Below are 13,843 nucleotides of genomic sequence, written 5' to 3' on the forward strand. Positions count from 1 at the left end.
TCTAAGCTCAAGAGGTCTTAAAGGGGATATTAATTGTGATAGATGTGGCGCACCCGAAGAATCTATTAATCATGTTTTCTTTGAATGCCCACCCGCAGTTCAAATTTGGGCCCTCTCTGGGATCCCAACGCATCATGACCACTTTCCAGGACAGTCTTTATTTTCGAATATGGATTACTTATTCTGGAGAATCAAGCCATCAATGGATGATCATCAATTTGCTTGGATGCTTTGGTATATATGGAAAGCAAGAAATAATAAAGTATTTAGTAATATGGATATGGATCCTAGGGACACTCTTCAACTGGCAACAACAGAGGCTTTACTTTGGAAGGAAGCTCAGGAAGAAGTGGATCAGAGCAAGACTGTAGGTACACATACAGCGAATACGGGTGCTCCGGCTCGTTCGGGACGTTGGTGTTTCACGGATGGATCATGGAAAACGGATGATACCTTTTCAGGACAAGGATGGTATAGCACCTTGGAAGGTTTTGAAGGACTTTTGAGAGCAAGAAACACAAGGGCTAGTCAGTCACCTTTACACACAGAAGTGGAGGCTCTCATTTGGGCAATGGAATGCATGCGGAATTTGCGGCAATATAATGTTACATTTGCAACGGATTGTTCTCAACTGGTAAAGATGGTTTCGGAACCTGAAGAATGGCCGGCTTTTGCAAGTTATTTAGAAGACATCAGGAGTCTTAAAAGGAGTTTCCACAGCTCGGAGATTATTCATATATCAAGGACGCAAAACATTATGGCGGACCGCTTAGCACGTGGTGTGAGGCAACAATCGTCGTTTATGGTCCATATGGATACAGAGCAACCAGTTTGGTTTACAGAGTCTATTTGAGTCTGTAATGCTGTCGACAAAAAAAAAAAAAAAAAAAAAAATGAAACAACATACTAAATTTTTTGTCCAGAACATCATGGCCCAATGGTAAGGACGGGCTCCTTCCTGCATCCAGGTTGTGAGTTTGAACCCTGCTGAAGGGAATTAAGTCATGATTTCTGGACACCAACACGGATATTGGTCTATGCTTTAGGGCCCATTTGCATACCCGGAGTGAGGGTCTATCCGTGGGCTGCACCTCCCCTTGGGGATTAGTCTGGGCCCTTCCATAGGTCCGGGATACCCCCAGGTCAATCAAAAAAAAAAAACATACTAAATTTTTTCATTTTCTGCATTAGTTATCTATGAATTATTATTAATTTTATGATATTTTGTTTTCTTGAAAATTGAACTCTTGAAATTCTATATTTAACTAAACTAAATAAGGTAATATTATATTTATTTTTTATATAATATATACTATATATTTCAGTTTGCATTTTATTTTCATCCCAAAGAAAATAATTTTCGATTTGGTCAATATACGAATATTGATTTGTTTAGATAAGTTTTGAAATTGTAATTAATTAATTTAAAATGATTTTAAATGCAATGATAGAATATGTAAATAAAAAGAAATACAAAAAGAAATAATTAATTTATTATAAAAATAATGGTTAAATATGCAAATAAAAAATATTTATTCTGTTATCCAAGTTTTCAAACATTTTTCATTTAATCTATTATCTCAGTTTCTAAATAGTTTCAAAATGTACTTCAGTTTTAATAATTTAGATTTAATAATGTAGATGAAATGAACCGTTGAACCTTCTCGGATGTTGCTGTATCAAATAATCAAACTATATACCTAAATGTTGGGATATTATTGATTAAATATATTTTAAGAAAATGGGAGACAACTTAGGTGCTGTTCGTTTGCTCACCTGGCTGATCCATCTGGATGAAGATGCAAGTTGATGTTCGTTTTGTACATTAAAATGCTACATCCAAATGGATCACCCAACTCCATTTAGAAAAACTCACCTCAAATTCTCATCCAAATGAGGGTGAGTCTTCACGGAGCATCTGGGTGAAGGTGAGTCTTCACCAAAAATTTGATAAATTTTTTGTCAAAACAAAATAAATTTTTGCCAAAACCGAAAATGCAATTTTCCGTCAAAATCAGAAACACAATTTCTCGTCAAAATCGGGAAAACATAATTTCGCCAAAACCAGAAAATATAATTTTCCGCCAAAATCGAAAAAAATGCAATATCCCGCCAAAATTGTTCGTCAAAATCGGAAAACGAAAATTTCTCTCGAAAACCAAAACCGAAAACACACACTTTCACACTAAAACCGAGAAAACACAATTTCCCACCAATAACAGAAAACATAATTTTCCACCAAAACCGAAACGCAATTTCTCGTGAAAACCGGAAAAGGCATTTTCTGACCAAAACCGGAAAAACGTAACACTCCGCCAAAATCAGAAAAACGCAATTTCTTGCGAAAACCGAAAAATACATTTTCACGCCAAAACCGAGAAAACGCAATTTCTCGCCAAAACCGGAAAACGCAATTTCTCGTGAAAACCGAAAAACGCATTTTCTGACCAAAACCGGGAAAACGGAATATCCCGCCAAAACCTGAAAAATGCAATTTCTCGCCAAAACCAGAAAATACACTTTCCCACCAAAAACGGGAAAACACAATTTCCCGCCAAAACCGGAAAACGCAATTTCTCGTGAAAACCGGAAAACGCATTTTCTGACCAAAACCGGAAAATGCAATATCCCCGCCAAAACCGGGAAAACGCAATTTCTCGCCAAAACCAGAAAAACACACTTTCCCACAAAAAGCGAGAAAACACAATTTCCCCCCAAAACCGGAAAACGCAATTTCTCGTGAAAACCGGAAAATACATTTTCTGACCAAAACCGGAAAAACGCAATATCCCGCCAAAACCGGGAAAACGCAATTTCTCGCCAAAACCGGAAAAACACACTTTCCCACCAAAACCGAGAAAACACAATTTCTCGCCAAAAACGCAATTTTTCGGCAAACCCGAAAACTTAATTTTCCGTCAAAACTGGAAAAACATAATTTTCGTTAAAACCGGAAAAAAACAATTTCCCGCCAAAACCGGAAAAACATAATTTCCCGCCAAAACCGAAAAATATATTTTCTCGTGAAAACCGGAAACACAATTTCTGACCAAAACCGGGAAAACGCAATGTCCCGCCAAAACTGAAAAACGCAATTTCTCGCCAAAACCGGAAAACACACACTTTTCCACCAAAACCGAGAAAACGCAGGTTTTCGCCGAAAAACGCAATTTCCCGGCAAAACCGAAAATGCAATTTCCCGTTAAAACTCGAAAAACATAATTTTTTGTCAAAACCGAGAAACTGCAATTTCCCGCCAAAATTTGAAAAACAACTCTATTTTAATTATTTTAGTAACAAGTTCATCTCGATGTAGATGCAAGTTGAAAAAAGCAAACAAACATAGTTGCATTCAGATAATTCATCTGGATGGATAAACGAAATGAAGAAACGAACAACATCCAGATAGAGCATCTGGATAAAGCATCCAGCTGGATCATCTGGATGCATCTTTCAGATGTACAAACGAACAGGGTCTTAATGTTTTTAAGCAATTCCTCAAAATTAAACCCCGAACCGATTTTTAAAATATTTGCATGAAGCCAAATTATGTTTTCGAAAACTGAAACTCAAACTAAATAACATCCGAACCCAGGCCTACTTAGTCCCGACTAGACAAACACAGTCGTGCCCGAGATTTCGCTCATGGTGCCAAACTATACTTCAAAAGCATTAATAAATGAGGTTCGGTCTCTGTCCTAAACTATTTTTCTTTGTTTATCGATCGAGTTTGTCGTTATCTAACCACTGCTATCTATTTCACCTTTTTTTTTCTTAACAAACTATCTAATTCACGTTTGTTGAAAATTCCATGAAAACAAAGCACTATTATTGGCTACATTTTGACCAATAATTTAGTCGGACTAAAACTTAAACACGTTTCTTTATAAAAATGCGTTTACTTTCTGAAAAGTCTTCAAGCAGAATGAAAAAAACGGAACACTATTTTCTGTGTGAATTATGTACATTCAACACAAGGAACAAACGCAACACATTCTTGGAGGAGAAGATATCTTTTCTATTATAAATGCTTGGGGCATGGGGGCTTCCTGAATTAATCTCCAACTAAAATTAAGAATTATGAAACAGTCTTCTTTACTTGGAATGAAGAATTCTAGATTAATATTTGCTGTGGTGCTTAATCTGATAATAGTTTTGAATGTCGCAAGAGCTGGTGCTGAGAGCAAGGTATTTTAATTAATTTTCTTTGATCATTTTTGTATACTAGGCTATGACAAACTTTTGGTTGTGTTGTGATGATAATAAACTTTCAGGTTCATATAGTGTATTTGGGTGAGAAGCAGCATGATGATCCCAAGCATGTCACAGAATCTCATCACCAGATGCTGTCGTCACTTCTTGGAAGGTAAAAACAAACCTATTTAATTAGTAATTCAACTCTATTAATGTTTTTCTTTTTAATCTTTTGACTTACAGTGAAATGGAAGCACATGATTCAATGGTTCATAGTTACCGGCACGGCTTTTCAGGCTTCGCTGCTAAGCTTACCGAGTCACAAGCCAAGAAAATTGCTGGTACTCACAGCCTTGCTTCCGTCTTAAAGTCTTACCATGTCTCTGTCTTCATGATCTAATCTAAGATTATTTTGGAAACAGATTCACCTGATGTTATCCATGTCATACCGGATAGATTGTACGAACTTGCCACAACAAGGACTTGGGACTACTTAGGTCTTTCTGTTGGGAATCCGAAGAATCTCCTAAATGATACAAACATGGGTGACCAAGTGATCATTGGCTTTATTGACTCAGGTATTAACAACTAGTTACTGTTTCTTTTAATTCCTTTATTTTAGTTAGCCCCCAGGGACTTGAGGTTTTGTGTGATTGTAGGAGTGTGGCCAGAGTCTGAATCATTTAATGACAATGGGGTTGGACCAATACCAAGCCATTGGAAAGGAGGATGTGAACCAGGAGAAAACTTCATATCAACAAACTGCAATAGAAAGCTCATAGGAGCCAAGTACTTTATCAACGGGTTTCTTGCTGAAAACGAAGGATTCAACTCCACAGAATCACGTGACTATATCTCTGCTAGAGACTTTATCGGCCATGGCACCCACGTAGCCTCTATCGCAGGTGGTTCCTTCGTTCCCAACACAAGCTACAAGGGACTCGCTGGAGGTAACTTGAGAGGTGGTGCACCGCGTGCTCGCATAGCAATATACAAGGCTTGTTGGTACGTGGATCAGTTAGGTGCGGTGGCTTGTTCATCTTCTGACATATTGAAAGCAATGGATGAAGCTATGCATGATGGTGTTGATGTTTTGTCGCTCTCTCTCGGCGCTCAACTTCCTCTGTATCCTGAAACTGATCTGCGTGATAGGATTGCGACTGGAGCGTTCCATGCAGTAGCAAAGGGCATCGTAGTTGTTTGTGCAGGTGGGAACTCTGGCCCAGCGGCTCAGACCGTGTTAAACACAGCTCCTTGGGTCATAACAGTTGCTGCAACTACTCTGGACCGGTCCTTTCCCACCCCTATCACGCTTGGGAACAACAACGTCATACTGGTAAAGCAGACATCTGTTTTTGATCTATTCAACTGTTATGATGATCGCTATGAGCTTTTCAACTGTTAATGTAGGGTCAAGCACTGTACACAGGTCCAGAGCTTGGCTTCACCAGTTTGGTTTATCCTGAGAATCCAGGGCACAACAATGTGACCTTTAGCGGGTAACATTAATCTTCTATTTTTTTTTTTAACATCAAATTTCTAGCATTTTTTAACATCAAATTTCTAGCATTTTTTAATATCAAATTTCTAGCATTTTTTAACATCAAATTTCTAGCATTTTTTAACATCAAATTCCTAGTATATTTTCTTTTAACATCAAATTTCTAACACTTCGTTAACATCAAATTTCTAGCATTTTGTTAAGAGTTCACGTGTAATGTTCAATGAAATAGCACAGCTGATCAGTTTGACTAACTTTTCTGAATATGTCTGAATAACATTAGTGTCTGTGAGCGTCTTAATCTCAACCCAAACGCTACAATGAGAGGAAAAGTTGTGTTGTGTTTTACGACAGAAACACTCTTCACTGCTGTATCAAGAGCTGCCTCTTATGTGAAGGCAGCCGGTGGTGTTGGGGTGATCATTGCTAGGAATCCAGGTTACAATCTCACTCCATGTAGAGATGATTTCCCCTGTGTAGCCATTGATTACGAGCTTGGGACGGATATACTTCTCTACATACGCTCCACTGGGTAATGAAACCATGAATAATTAGTATCCCTCCCCTCCAAGAAACTTTATGTAACTTGTCTGCACAGATCACCTGTTGTGAAGATACAACCTTCTAGAACAATGGTGGGACAACCTGTAGGGACAAAGGTGGCAACTTTCTCATCAAGAGGACCTAACTCTATTTCTCCTGCAATATTAAAGGTAGGCCTGCCACTTCGAACCGAACCGTCAGTTTTCGGTTAACCAAATATTTTAAAATAATTCCGAAATTAACTGAACTAAATATCGGTTCGGTTCGGTTATCGGTTAATTTCTGTTTTCAGATATTTTTTCGAAAATAACTGAATTTCTAAAGTTCCGGTCAATTTTGGTTTATTTTTTTCAAAAAAATGGGATATTTTTGGTTAAATTCGGTTGTTTTCGGTTATTTTCGGTTCGGTTTCTCGGATATTTTTGGTTATTTTCGGTTTATTTTCGGTTTTCAAATTTTTTTTTTAAATCGAAAATCGAACCAAACCGAACCGAAAACCGAATTAACTTTAAAACTTCTACCGAATTGAACCGAAAACCGTAATCGAACTGAAAACCGAAAATTTCAGTTCGGTTCGGATCGGCTGGTTCGGTTCAAAACCGCAGGCCTAACTAAAGGTATGCTTGAATCTTTTTTTAGTAACACATCAGATTTGCTGTAATCATTTTCTTGGTAATGCAGCCTGACATAGGGGCACCAGGAGTGAGCATACTAGCTGCTACATCTCCAGATTCCAACTCCAGTGCTGGAGGGTTTGATATTCTTGCGGGGACATCCATGGCGGCTCCAGTTATTTCAGGAGTTATTGCACTTCTAAAAGCTATGCACCCTGACTGGTCTCCTGCTGCCTTTAGATCAGCTATTGTCACTACAGGTTCTTATATCCATACAATAACTGAACAAAATAATAAAAAAAACAAAACTTTAGCATATTTATCACAATAAAGTGTTCTTTAATTACTTTCCAGCTTGGAGAACAGATCCATTTGGAGAGCAGATTTTTGCAGAAGGTTCATCTCGCAAAGTAGCTGACCCGTTTGATTACGGGGGAGGCCTTGTGAACCCAGAGAAAGCAGCAGATCCAGGTCTCATATACGACATGGGCCCAAAAGACTATATTCTTTACTTATGTTCTGCTGGTTACAACGATTCATCTATATCTCAGCTTGTCGGACAAGTAACAGTCTGTTCAAACCCTAAACCTTCTGTTCTTGATGTTAACTTGCCTTCAATCACAATTCCAAACCTTAAAGAGGAAGTTAATCTCACAAGAACCGTCACCAATGTTGGACCGGTTGAATCGGTTTACAAAGTCATTGTCGAGCCACCACTTGGGGTTCGAGTAGTTGTGACTCCGGAGACGCTGGTATTCAACTCTGAAACCAAAAGTGTCTCGTTTTCGGTTAGAGTCTCTACCACACACAAAATCAACACTGGATTTTATTTTGGAAGCTTGATTTGGAGTGACTCTGTGCATAACGTGACTATTCCTGTGTCTGTGAGAACACAGATTCTGCAAAACTACTATGATGAGAACTAATGATTCTTGTTTTTGATGAATAAAATGTATATTAAATCTTGTCTTTGCTGCTCATTTTATCCTTAATAGTAATATATTTGGGTTCTAGACAATACTAAAAAAGTTTAATATGCTAGTAGTAGGTTTGTTAATGTTTCTATATCAGTTCAAAACTGATCATGGAGACTAAAATTAAACCGATTGTCGCACACGATTTTTTTTTCCAACTGCACGCAAAGAAGAAAAATGTCTTCAGATCTCCGTGAAGTCTAGTTATGTGGAGATAACGTGGAGCTTGTATTTTTTTTATCTCCACGATATGGAGATAACGTGGAGCATGTTGTCTATAACTAATAGTAAGTAATCGTGTTTTGATCAACGTAGACTTTTTCTTCGGAGCTTAGGATTAGGGAAGATGATACCAAGTTGTGCACTGCCACAAACATAAGAAGCAATTTTAAAAAATAAAATAACATCTCATAGGTATAGTCACGGTGCCTTTATTTGCTGGTATTCTCTGTCGAATCGTTTGTTGATTGTGTTGACTCTAAAACGTTGTTATAAACTAGAATATAGTTGACCTTGTATAGATTTATAAACATTCTTTAGTTTTTATATTTGACTAAAATAATGGAACTTGAAACCTGCTAAAAGACCAAGAACCATTCTAAGAAATGGAATTATCCATCAATATTAATTCTTGTACTTCCCCATATAGTTTTCCTAGTAGATTGAAAAAATAAAACAGTGTTTTTTCGGCTTGGGATGAGGAATTTTAGGTCTTCAGTTCTTGTGGTGCTAAGTCTTATAATTATTTTGAATGTTGTCGCACGAGCTGGTGCTAGGAGCAAGGTAGGTTGTATCTTCTTCATCACACAAAAAAAAATCAGAAATTAAAAATAGGTTATGATCAACTTTTTAGCTGATAATCTTACAGGTTCATATAGTGTATTTGGGTGAGAAGCAGCATGATGATCCCAAGCATGTCACGGAATCTCATCACCAGATGTTGTCGTCACTTCTTGGAAGGTACAGAGCTGATGGAATAACTATTCTATTTCAATGGCTCGTCGTAGCACTAACCAAGAGTTTTGTATGTTTGTGTCACAGTAAAGAGGATGCACATGACTCAATGGTGTATAGTTACCGACATGGCTTTTCAGGATTTGCAGCAAGGCTCACCAAGTCCCAAGCCAAGAAACTCGCTGGTACTCATTGATGTCTTAAGTAACACAATCTCTTGGATTTTTTAGCAACAACAATATGATGAGCTCTATGAGCGGTATGTTATTTTATTGCTGATGGACGTTATTGTGGAAACAGATTCACCCGAAGTTGTTCATGTCATGCCTGATGGTTACTATGAAGTCGCAACAACTCGGACTTGGGACTATTTAGGTCTCTCTGCTTCAAATCCGAAAAATCTCTTAAATGACACAAACATGGGTGACCAAGTTATTATTGGTGTTGTTGACACAGGTATAAATAGATTTCATCACATGATAGATTTAACTTTATTTCTTTTGTCTTCTTCATTTTATTGACTCAATGAGTTGTGGCTATGTGTGGTTATAGGAGTGTGGCCAGAGTCTGAATCATTTAACGACAATGGGGTTGGACCAATACCAGAGCGATGGAAAGGAGGTTGTGAACCAGGAGAAAATTTCAAGTCAACTAATTGCAACAGAAAGCTTATAGGAGCGAAGTACTATATCAATGGGTTTCTTGCTGAAAATGATGGATTCAATTCCACAGAATCACCTGACTACATTTCTGCTAGAGACTTTAACGGCCATGGCACCCACGTCGCCTCTACTGCAGGCGGTTCATATATTCCTAACGTAAGTTACAAGGGACTTGCTGGAGGAACCTTGAGAGGTGGTGCACCTAGTGCTCGCATAGCAATGTACAAGGCTTGTTGGTATCTTGAAGAGCTGGATGGAGTGACTTGTTCATTTTCTGATATCATGAAAGCAATGGACGATGCTATTCATGATGGTGTTGATGTTTTGTCACTCTCTCTCGGCAGTCGAGTTCCTTTGAATTCTGAAATTGATCTGCGTGATGGGATTGCTACTGGAGCATTCCATGCAGTTGCAAAGGGTATCACGGTTGTTTGTGCTGGTGGTAACGCTGGCCCATCAGCTCAAACCGTGGTGAACACGGCTCCTTGGATAATAACAGTGGCTGCAACCACTCTAGACCGGTCATTTGCCACACCTATTACACTTGGGAACAATAAAGTGATATTGGTAAAAGCAGAGTACATACATGTTGTTACATTTTTTTTTTCATAAGGAATGTTTCTCTATTTGTTTTCAAGCCTTGAAACTATCTGATTATGGGTATATCCGCCGTTACTTCAGGGTCAAGCAATGTACACCGGTCCGGAACTTGGCTTTACTAGTTTGGTTTACCCAGAGGCTCCAGGAAACAGTAATGAGACATTTTCTGGGTAATCAATGATATCAAAAATCTCAATTTTTCACTTATGTGCAAATCTGAGATTTTGGAGGCTATAAATATTTTTTTAAGAATTTAATATTTTTTTCCTTCTAAAGTTTTTAGGGGCTAAGGCAAATGTTTCAGTTCCCAGATCCGGCCTTAAGTGCATCATTCTTTGATCTCTTACTGAATCTGCGTGTTTTTTTTGCAGTGAGTGTGAGTCCCTTAATCTCAACTCCAACCGTACAATGGCTGGGAAAGTTGTGCTGTGTTTCACAACATCAAGAGGTTATAGTGCTGTATCAAGCGCTGTAGCTTTTGTGAAAAGAGCAGGCGGTCTTGGTGTGATCATCGCAAGAAACCCGGGTTACACTCTCAATCCATGTAAAGATGATTTCCCCTGTGTGGCTGTTGACTACGAGCTTGGGACCAATACACTTTTCTACATACGTTCCAATGGGTATGAAACTAATCATTTTCTATCTTCAACTTCTAACAAGTAACAGAGAATCATAAGAAAATAATACTTGCTGGAGTCTTGCAGATCACCTACTGTGAAGATACAACCTTCTAGAACAATCGTAGGACAACCTGTCGGGACAAAGGTGGCAACTTTCTCATCAAGAGGACCTAACTCGATATCCCCAGCAATTCTAAAAGTATGTCCGAATCTTTTATTTTTTGTTAAAAGTATGTCCGAATCTTTGACTTTGATAAGTTTCTTGGGCTTCCACTTAAAACTAATTGGCAATTAGTGGTGTGACTCAAGTCCCTTATATATTACTCATGTCCCATTCATATTTACAATGTGGGATCTTTATCCCAACACCTTCCCTCGAAATAGTTGTGCGTATAACCATTAATCTCGCGAATCTATCATACCCCTCCGAGACAATACTTGTATTCTCTAGCAATCTCGGAGAACTTAGCCTTCTCTGGGCCATCAGTTAATGGGTTGACCGGGCCACTGTCCGGGCCGGACTAAAAGGTCAGGGTGTGGGCCCGCTCTGATACCATGAATGAGCATAATATTTCTTGTTTAGACTCTTTTTACTTAAATCATAATAACATTTCTTGTTTCACAATACAGCCAGATATAGCAGCACCAGGAGTGAGCATATTAGCTGCTACATCTCCCAATTCCACCTTCAATGCTGGAGGATTTGTTATGCTTTCAGGAACATCTATGGCGGCTCCAACAGTTTCAGGAGTTATTGCACTTCTCAAAGCTTTGCATCCAGATTGGTCTCCTGCGGCTTTTAGATCAGCTATTGTCACTACAGGTTCTTCTTACCTTCTCCCAGCTAAAGAAACATCCGACCAAAGAGAAACATTAACCTCTCTTTAACTCAATAACTGTCCTTACATTGCAGCGTGGAGAACAGATCCGTTTGGAGAGCAGTTACCAGCAGAAGGGTCATCTCGCAAAGTAGCTGACCCGTTTGATTACGGTGGAGGCCTCGTGAACCCAGAGAAAGCTGCAGAACCAGGTCTCATATACGACATGGGCCAAAAAGACTACATTCTCTACTTATGCGCGGTCGGTTACAACGACTCATCTATATCTCAACTTGTCGGTAAAGGAACAGTCTGTACAGACCCAAAACCTTCTGTTCTTGATATGAACTTGCCTTCAATCACCATTCCAAATCTAAGAGATGAAGTCATTCTCTCAAGAACCGTCACTAACGTTGGACCAGTGCATTCGGTGTACAGAGTCGTGGTCGAGCCTCCGCTTGGGGTTCGAGTCGTTGTGACGCCGAATAAACTAGTGTTTAATTCCAAAACCAAAAGTGTTTCCTTCACGGTACGAGTCTCGACCACACACAAAATCAACACTGGGTATTACTTTGGAAGCTTGATTTGGACTGACTCTGTGCATGACGTGACTATTCCTGTGTCTGTAAGAACGCAGATTCTGCAGAACTACTACGATGAGAACTGATGACTTATGGATTTATGAGTTTTCGAGATTAAAGCGTTATAATAAAAGTTGATATGGGGACATTACATTGGCCTCTTATTGTTCCGGCCATTTTATTACAACCCTGATTGTGCTTAAATTGGATTTGTTATTCTACACGCAGAACGGAGATTTCTAAATAATTGATTTATGAGAAATTGTCAAAAATACCATTTTTCTTATACCATTTTTCAATTATACACTAACCAAATATACCACCATATTTTTAATAGAAAAATGACCATTATATCCTCAATTAATAAACCTAAAGCATCTATGTCTTCTTCCTCAGATATGATTCTGGCGAGCTCCGGTATAGGACGACGATCGGATCCGTCGATGATGGCGAATCTAGTCTCTGGCGTTCTCCTCAAGCTCTTCCAGCACATGAACACCAACGTCAAAATCGCCGGAGAACACAGGTCCTCTCTCTTACAAGCCGTTAGCATCGTACCTGCTCTAGCAGAGGTGACTTTTCCCAAACCAAGGCTTTTATCTCAAAGTTTCTGACTCCTCTCCCTGATGAGCACGATGATTTGATTCTCAGCGATAAGCTTCATCTAAGTCAGTTTATACATGTAGACAGAGTCGAATACTCTTCTCCTCTGCCTATTCTCTGTGGTAGACAAAGTCAATCCCTAATTCACCCTACTTCTTTTGCAAAGTTTGCTGATGGGGTTAAGAAGCAATAGCACGTGAAGCCATAGGTGTTTTCAGAGAGAGGGAGGTCTCCTCTGGGAATGGAGAGCCCAATCGTTGGAAAAAAGCTTCCCATGAATAAGAGCTAAGGCGTTGAGGAAGCTGGGAAGGAAACATGGTAAAGTATAAACTTGTAGATTTTAAACAGTTGTTGATGAGATCAAAGATGTAATTTTTAATAAGTTAATAGATGAAGGGGCTTAAGTTTCAGCCTCTAATTAGTGTTTATAGACAATAAAGCACATTCATTTGTCATCTGTGCATCTTATTTTAATCCATCTTTGGCTCATGTTTTTAGTAGAAGCAAAGCAGTGTGATCTTCTTGTGCGTTGAGGGACGGTAGAGCAAGGCATGTTGGAGGAGAATAGCTTAGATCCCACCATGAAGGGTGATTTACGAAGCACAGACTTGGAACAGAGAGCTTCTGTATTAGAGGACAATGTACTACAGTTTGTGAGAGGGCTTTCGCTTCTTTCTTCAATTCTACAAATCTTTATAAATGATTTTGTTTGTTTGTGATGACATCAACAATGGTTTTGGATGGGATAACGTTTTTGGTGATAATGAAGAGATGATAAAAGTTTGTACTACTGACGTTGTAGAGCTTGTGCTCCTAAAATATTCCAAAACATGGAGGTTTAAGTTCAGAATTAGCTCGTGTACTATGGAGAGCAGACTATTATTTCTTAAAAATGATTTATAAACCTCTATAAAACGTTATAAGACTTCATAAAATAATTACCTTTTGATATTCTACAAATCTTTATAAATGATTTTATAAATTCTTATAAATAACTTTAAATATTTTTATAAAACTAAAGAACACGTGCAGGCTTTATAAAGAGATGATGATACGTAGCAGATTCTTTATAAAGTAAGGTTCCACCGCTTCAGACACTTGTAAATGGTTTTATAAACTATTACAAATACTTTTTTATTTCTTATCAATGATTCATAAATAATTATAAATTATTTACAA

General features: G+C 38.4%; 2 protein-coding genes across 2 annotated transcripts; both read left to right on the top strand.

The window, feature by feature from the left end:
• The first annotated feature begins 3,497 nt into the window (after positions 1–3,497).
• Positions 3,498–7,870, top strand: LOC130494427 (subtilisin-like protease SBT3.5). The gene is made up of 10 exons (XM_018587050.2): positions 3,498–4,188; positions 4,275–4,366; positions 4,438–4,535; positions 4,617–4,772; positions 4,854–5,530; positions 5,605–5,693; positions 5,979–6,227; positions 6,294–6,408; positions 6,920–7,112; positions 7,207–7,870. Exons 1-10 carry the CDS (start codon positions 4,081–4,083, stop codon positions 7,776–7,778), a joined length of 2,349 nt encoding a protein of 782 aa, XP_018442552.1. The 5' UTR covers positions 3,498–4,080; the 3' UTR covers positions 7,779–7,870.
• A 628-nt stretch (positions 7,871–8,498) lies between these two features.
• LOC108814468 (subtilisin-like protease SBT3.4) lies at positions 8,499–12,347 on the top strand. Its single transcript, XM_018587059.2, has 10 exons — positions 8,499–8,609; positions 8,695–8,786; positions 8,868–8,965; positions 9,081–9,236; positions 9,333–10,009; positions 10,124–10,212; positions 10,414–10,662; positions 10,747–10,861; positions 11,293–11,485; positions 11,576–12,347. Exons 1-10 carry the CDS (start codon positions 8,523–8,525, stop codon positions 12,145–12,147), a joined length of 2,328 nt encoding a protein of 775 aa, XP_018442561.1. The 5' UTR covers positions 8,499–8,522; the 3' UTR covers positions 12,148–12,347.
• Positions 12,348–13,843: the final 1,496 nt, after the last annotated feature.

The sequence above is a fragment of the Raphanus sativus genome, chromosome 1 (genome assembly GCF_000801105.2).
Source record: "Raphanus sativus cultivar WK10039 chromosome 1, ASM80110v3, whole genome shotgun sequence".
Classification (NCBI taxonomy): Eukaryota; Viridiplantae; Streptophyta; class Magnoliopsida; order Brassicales; family Brassicaceae; genus Raphanus; species Raphanus sativus.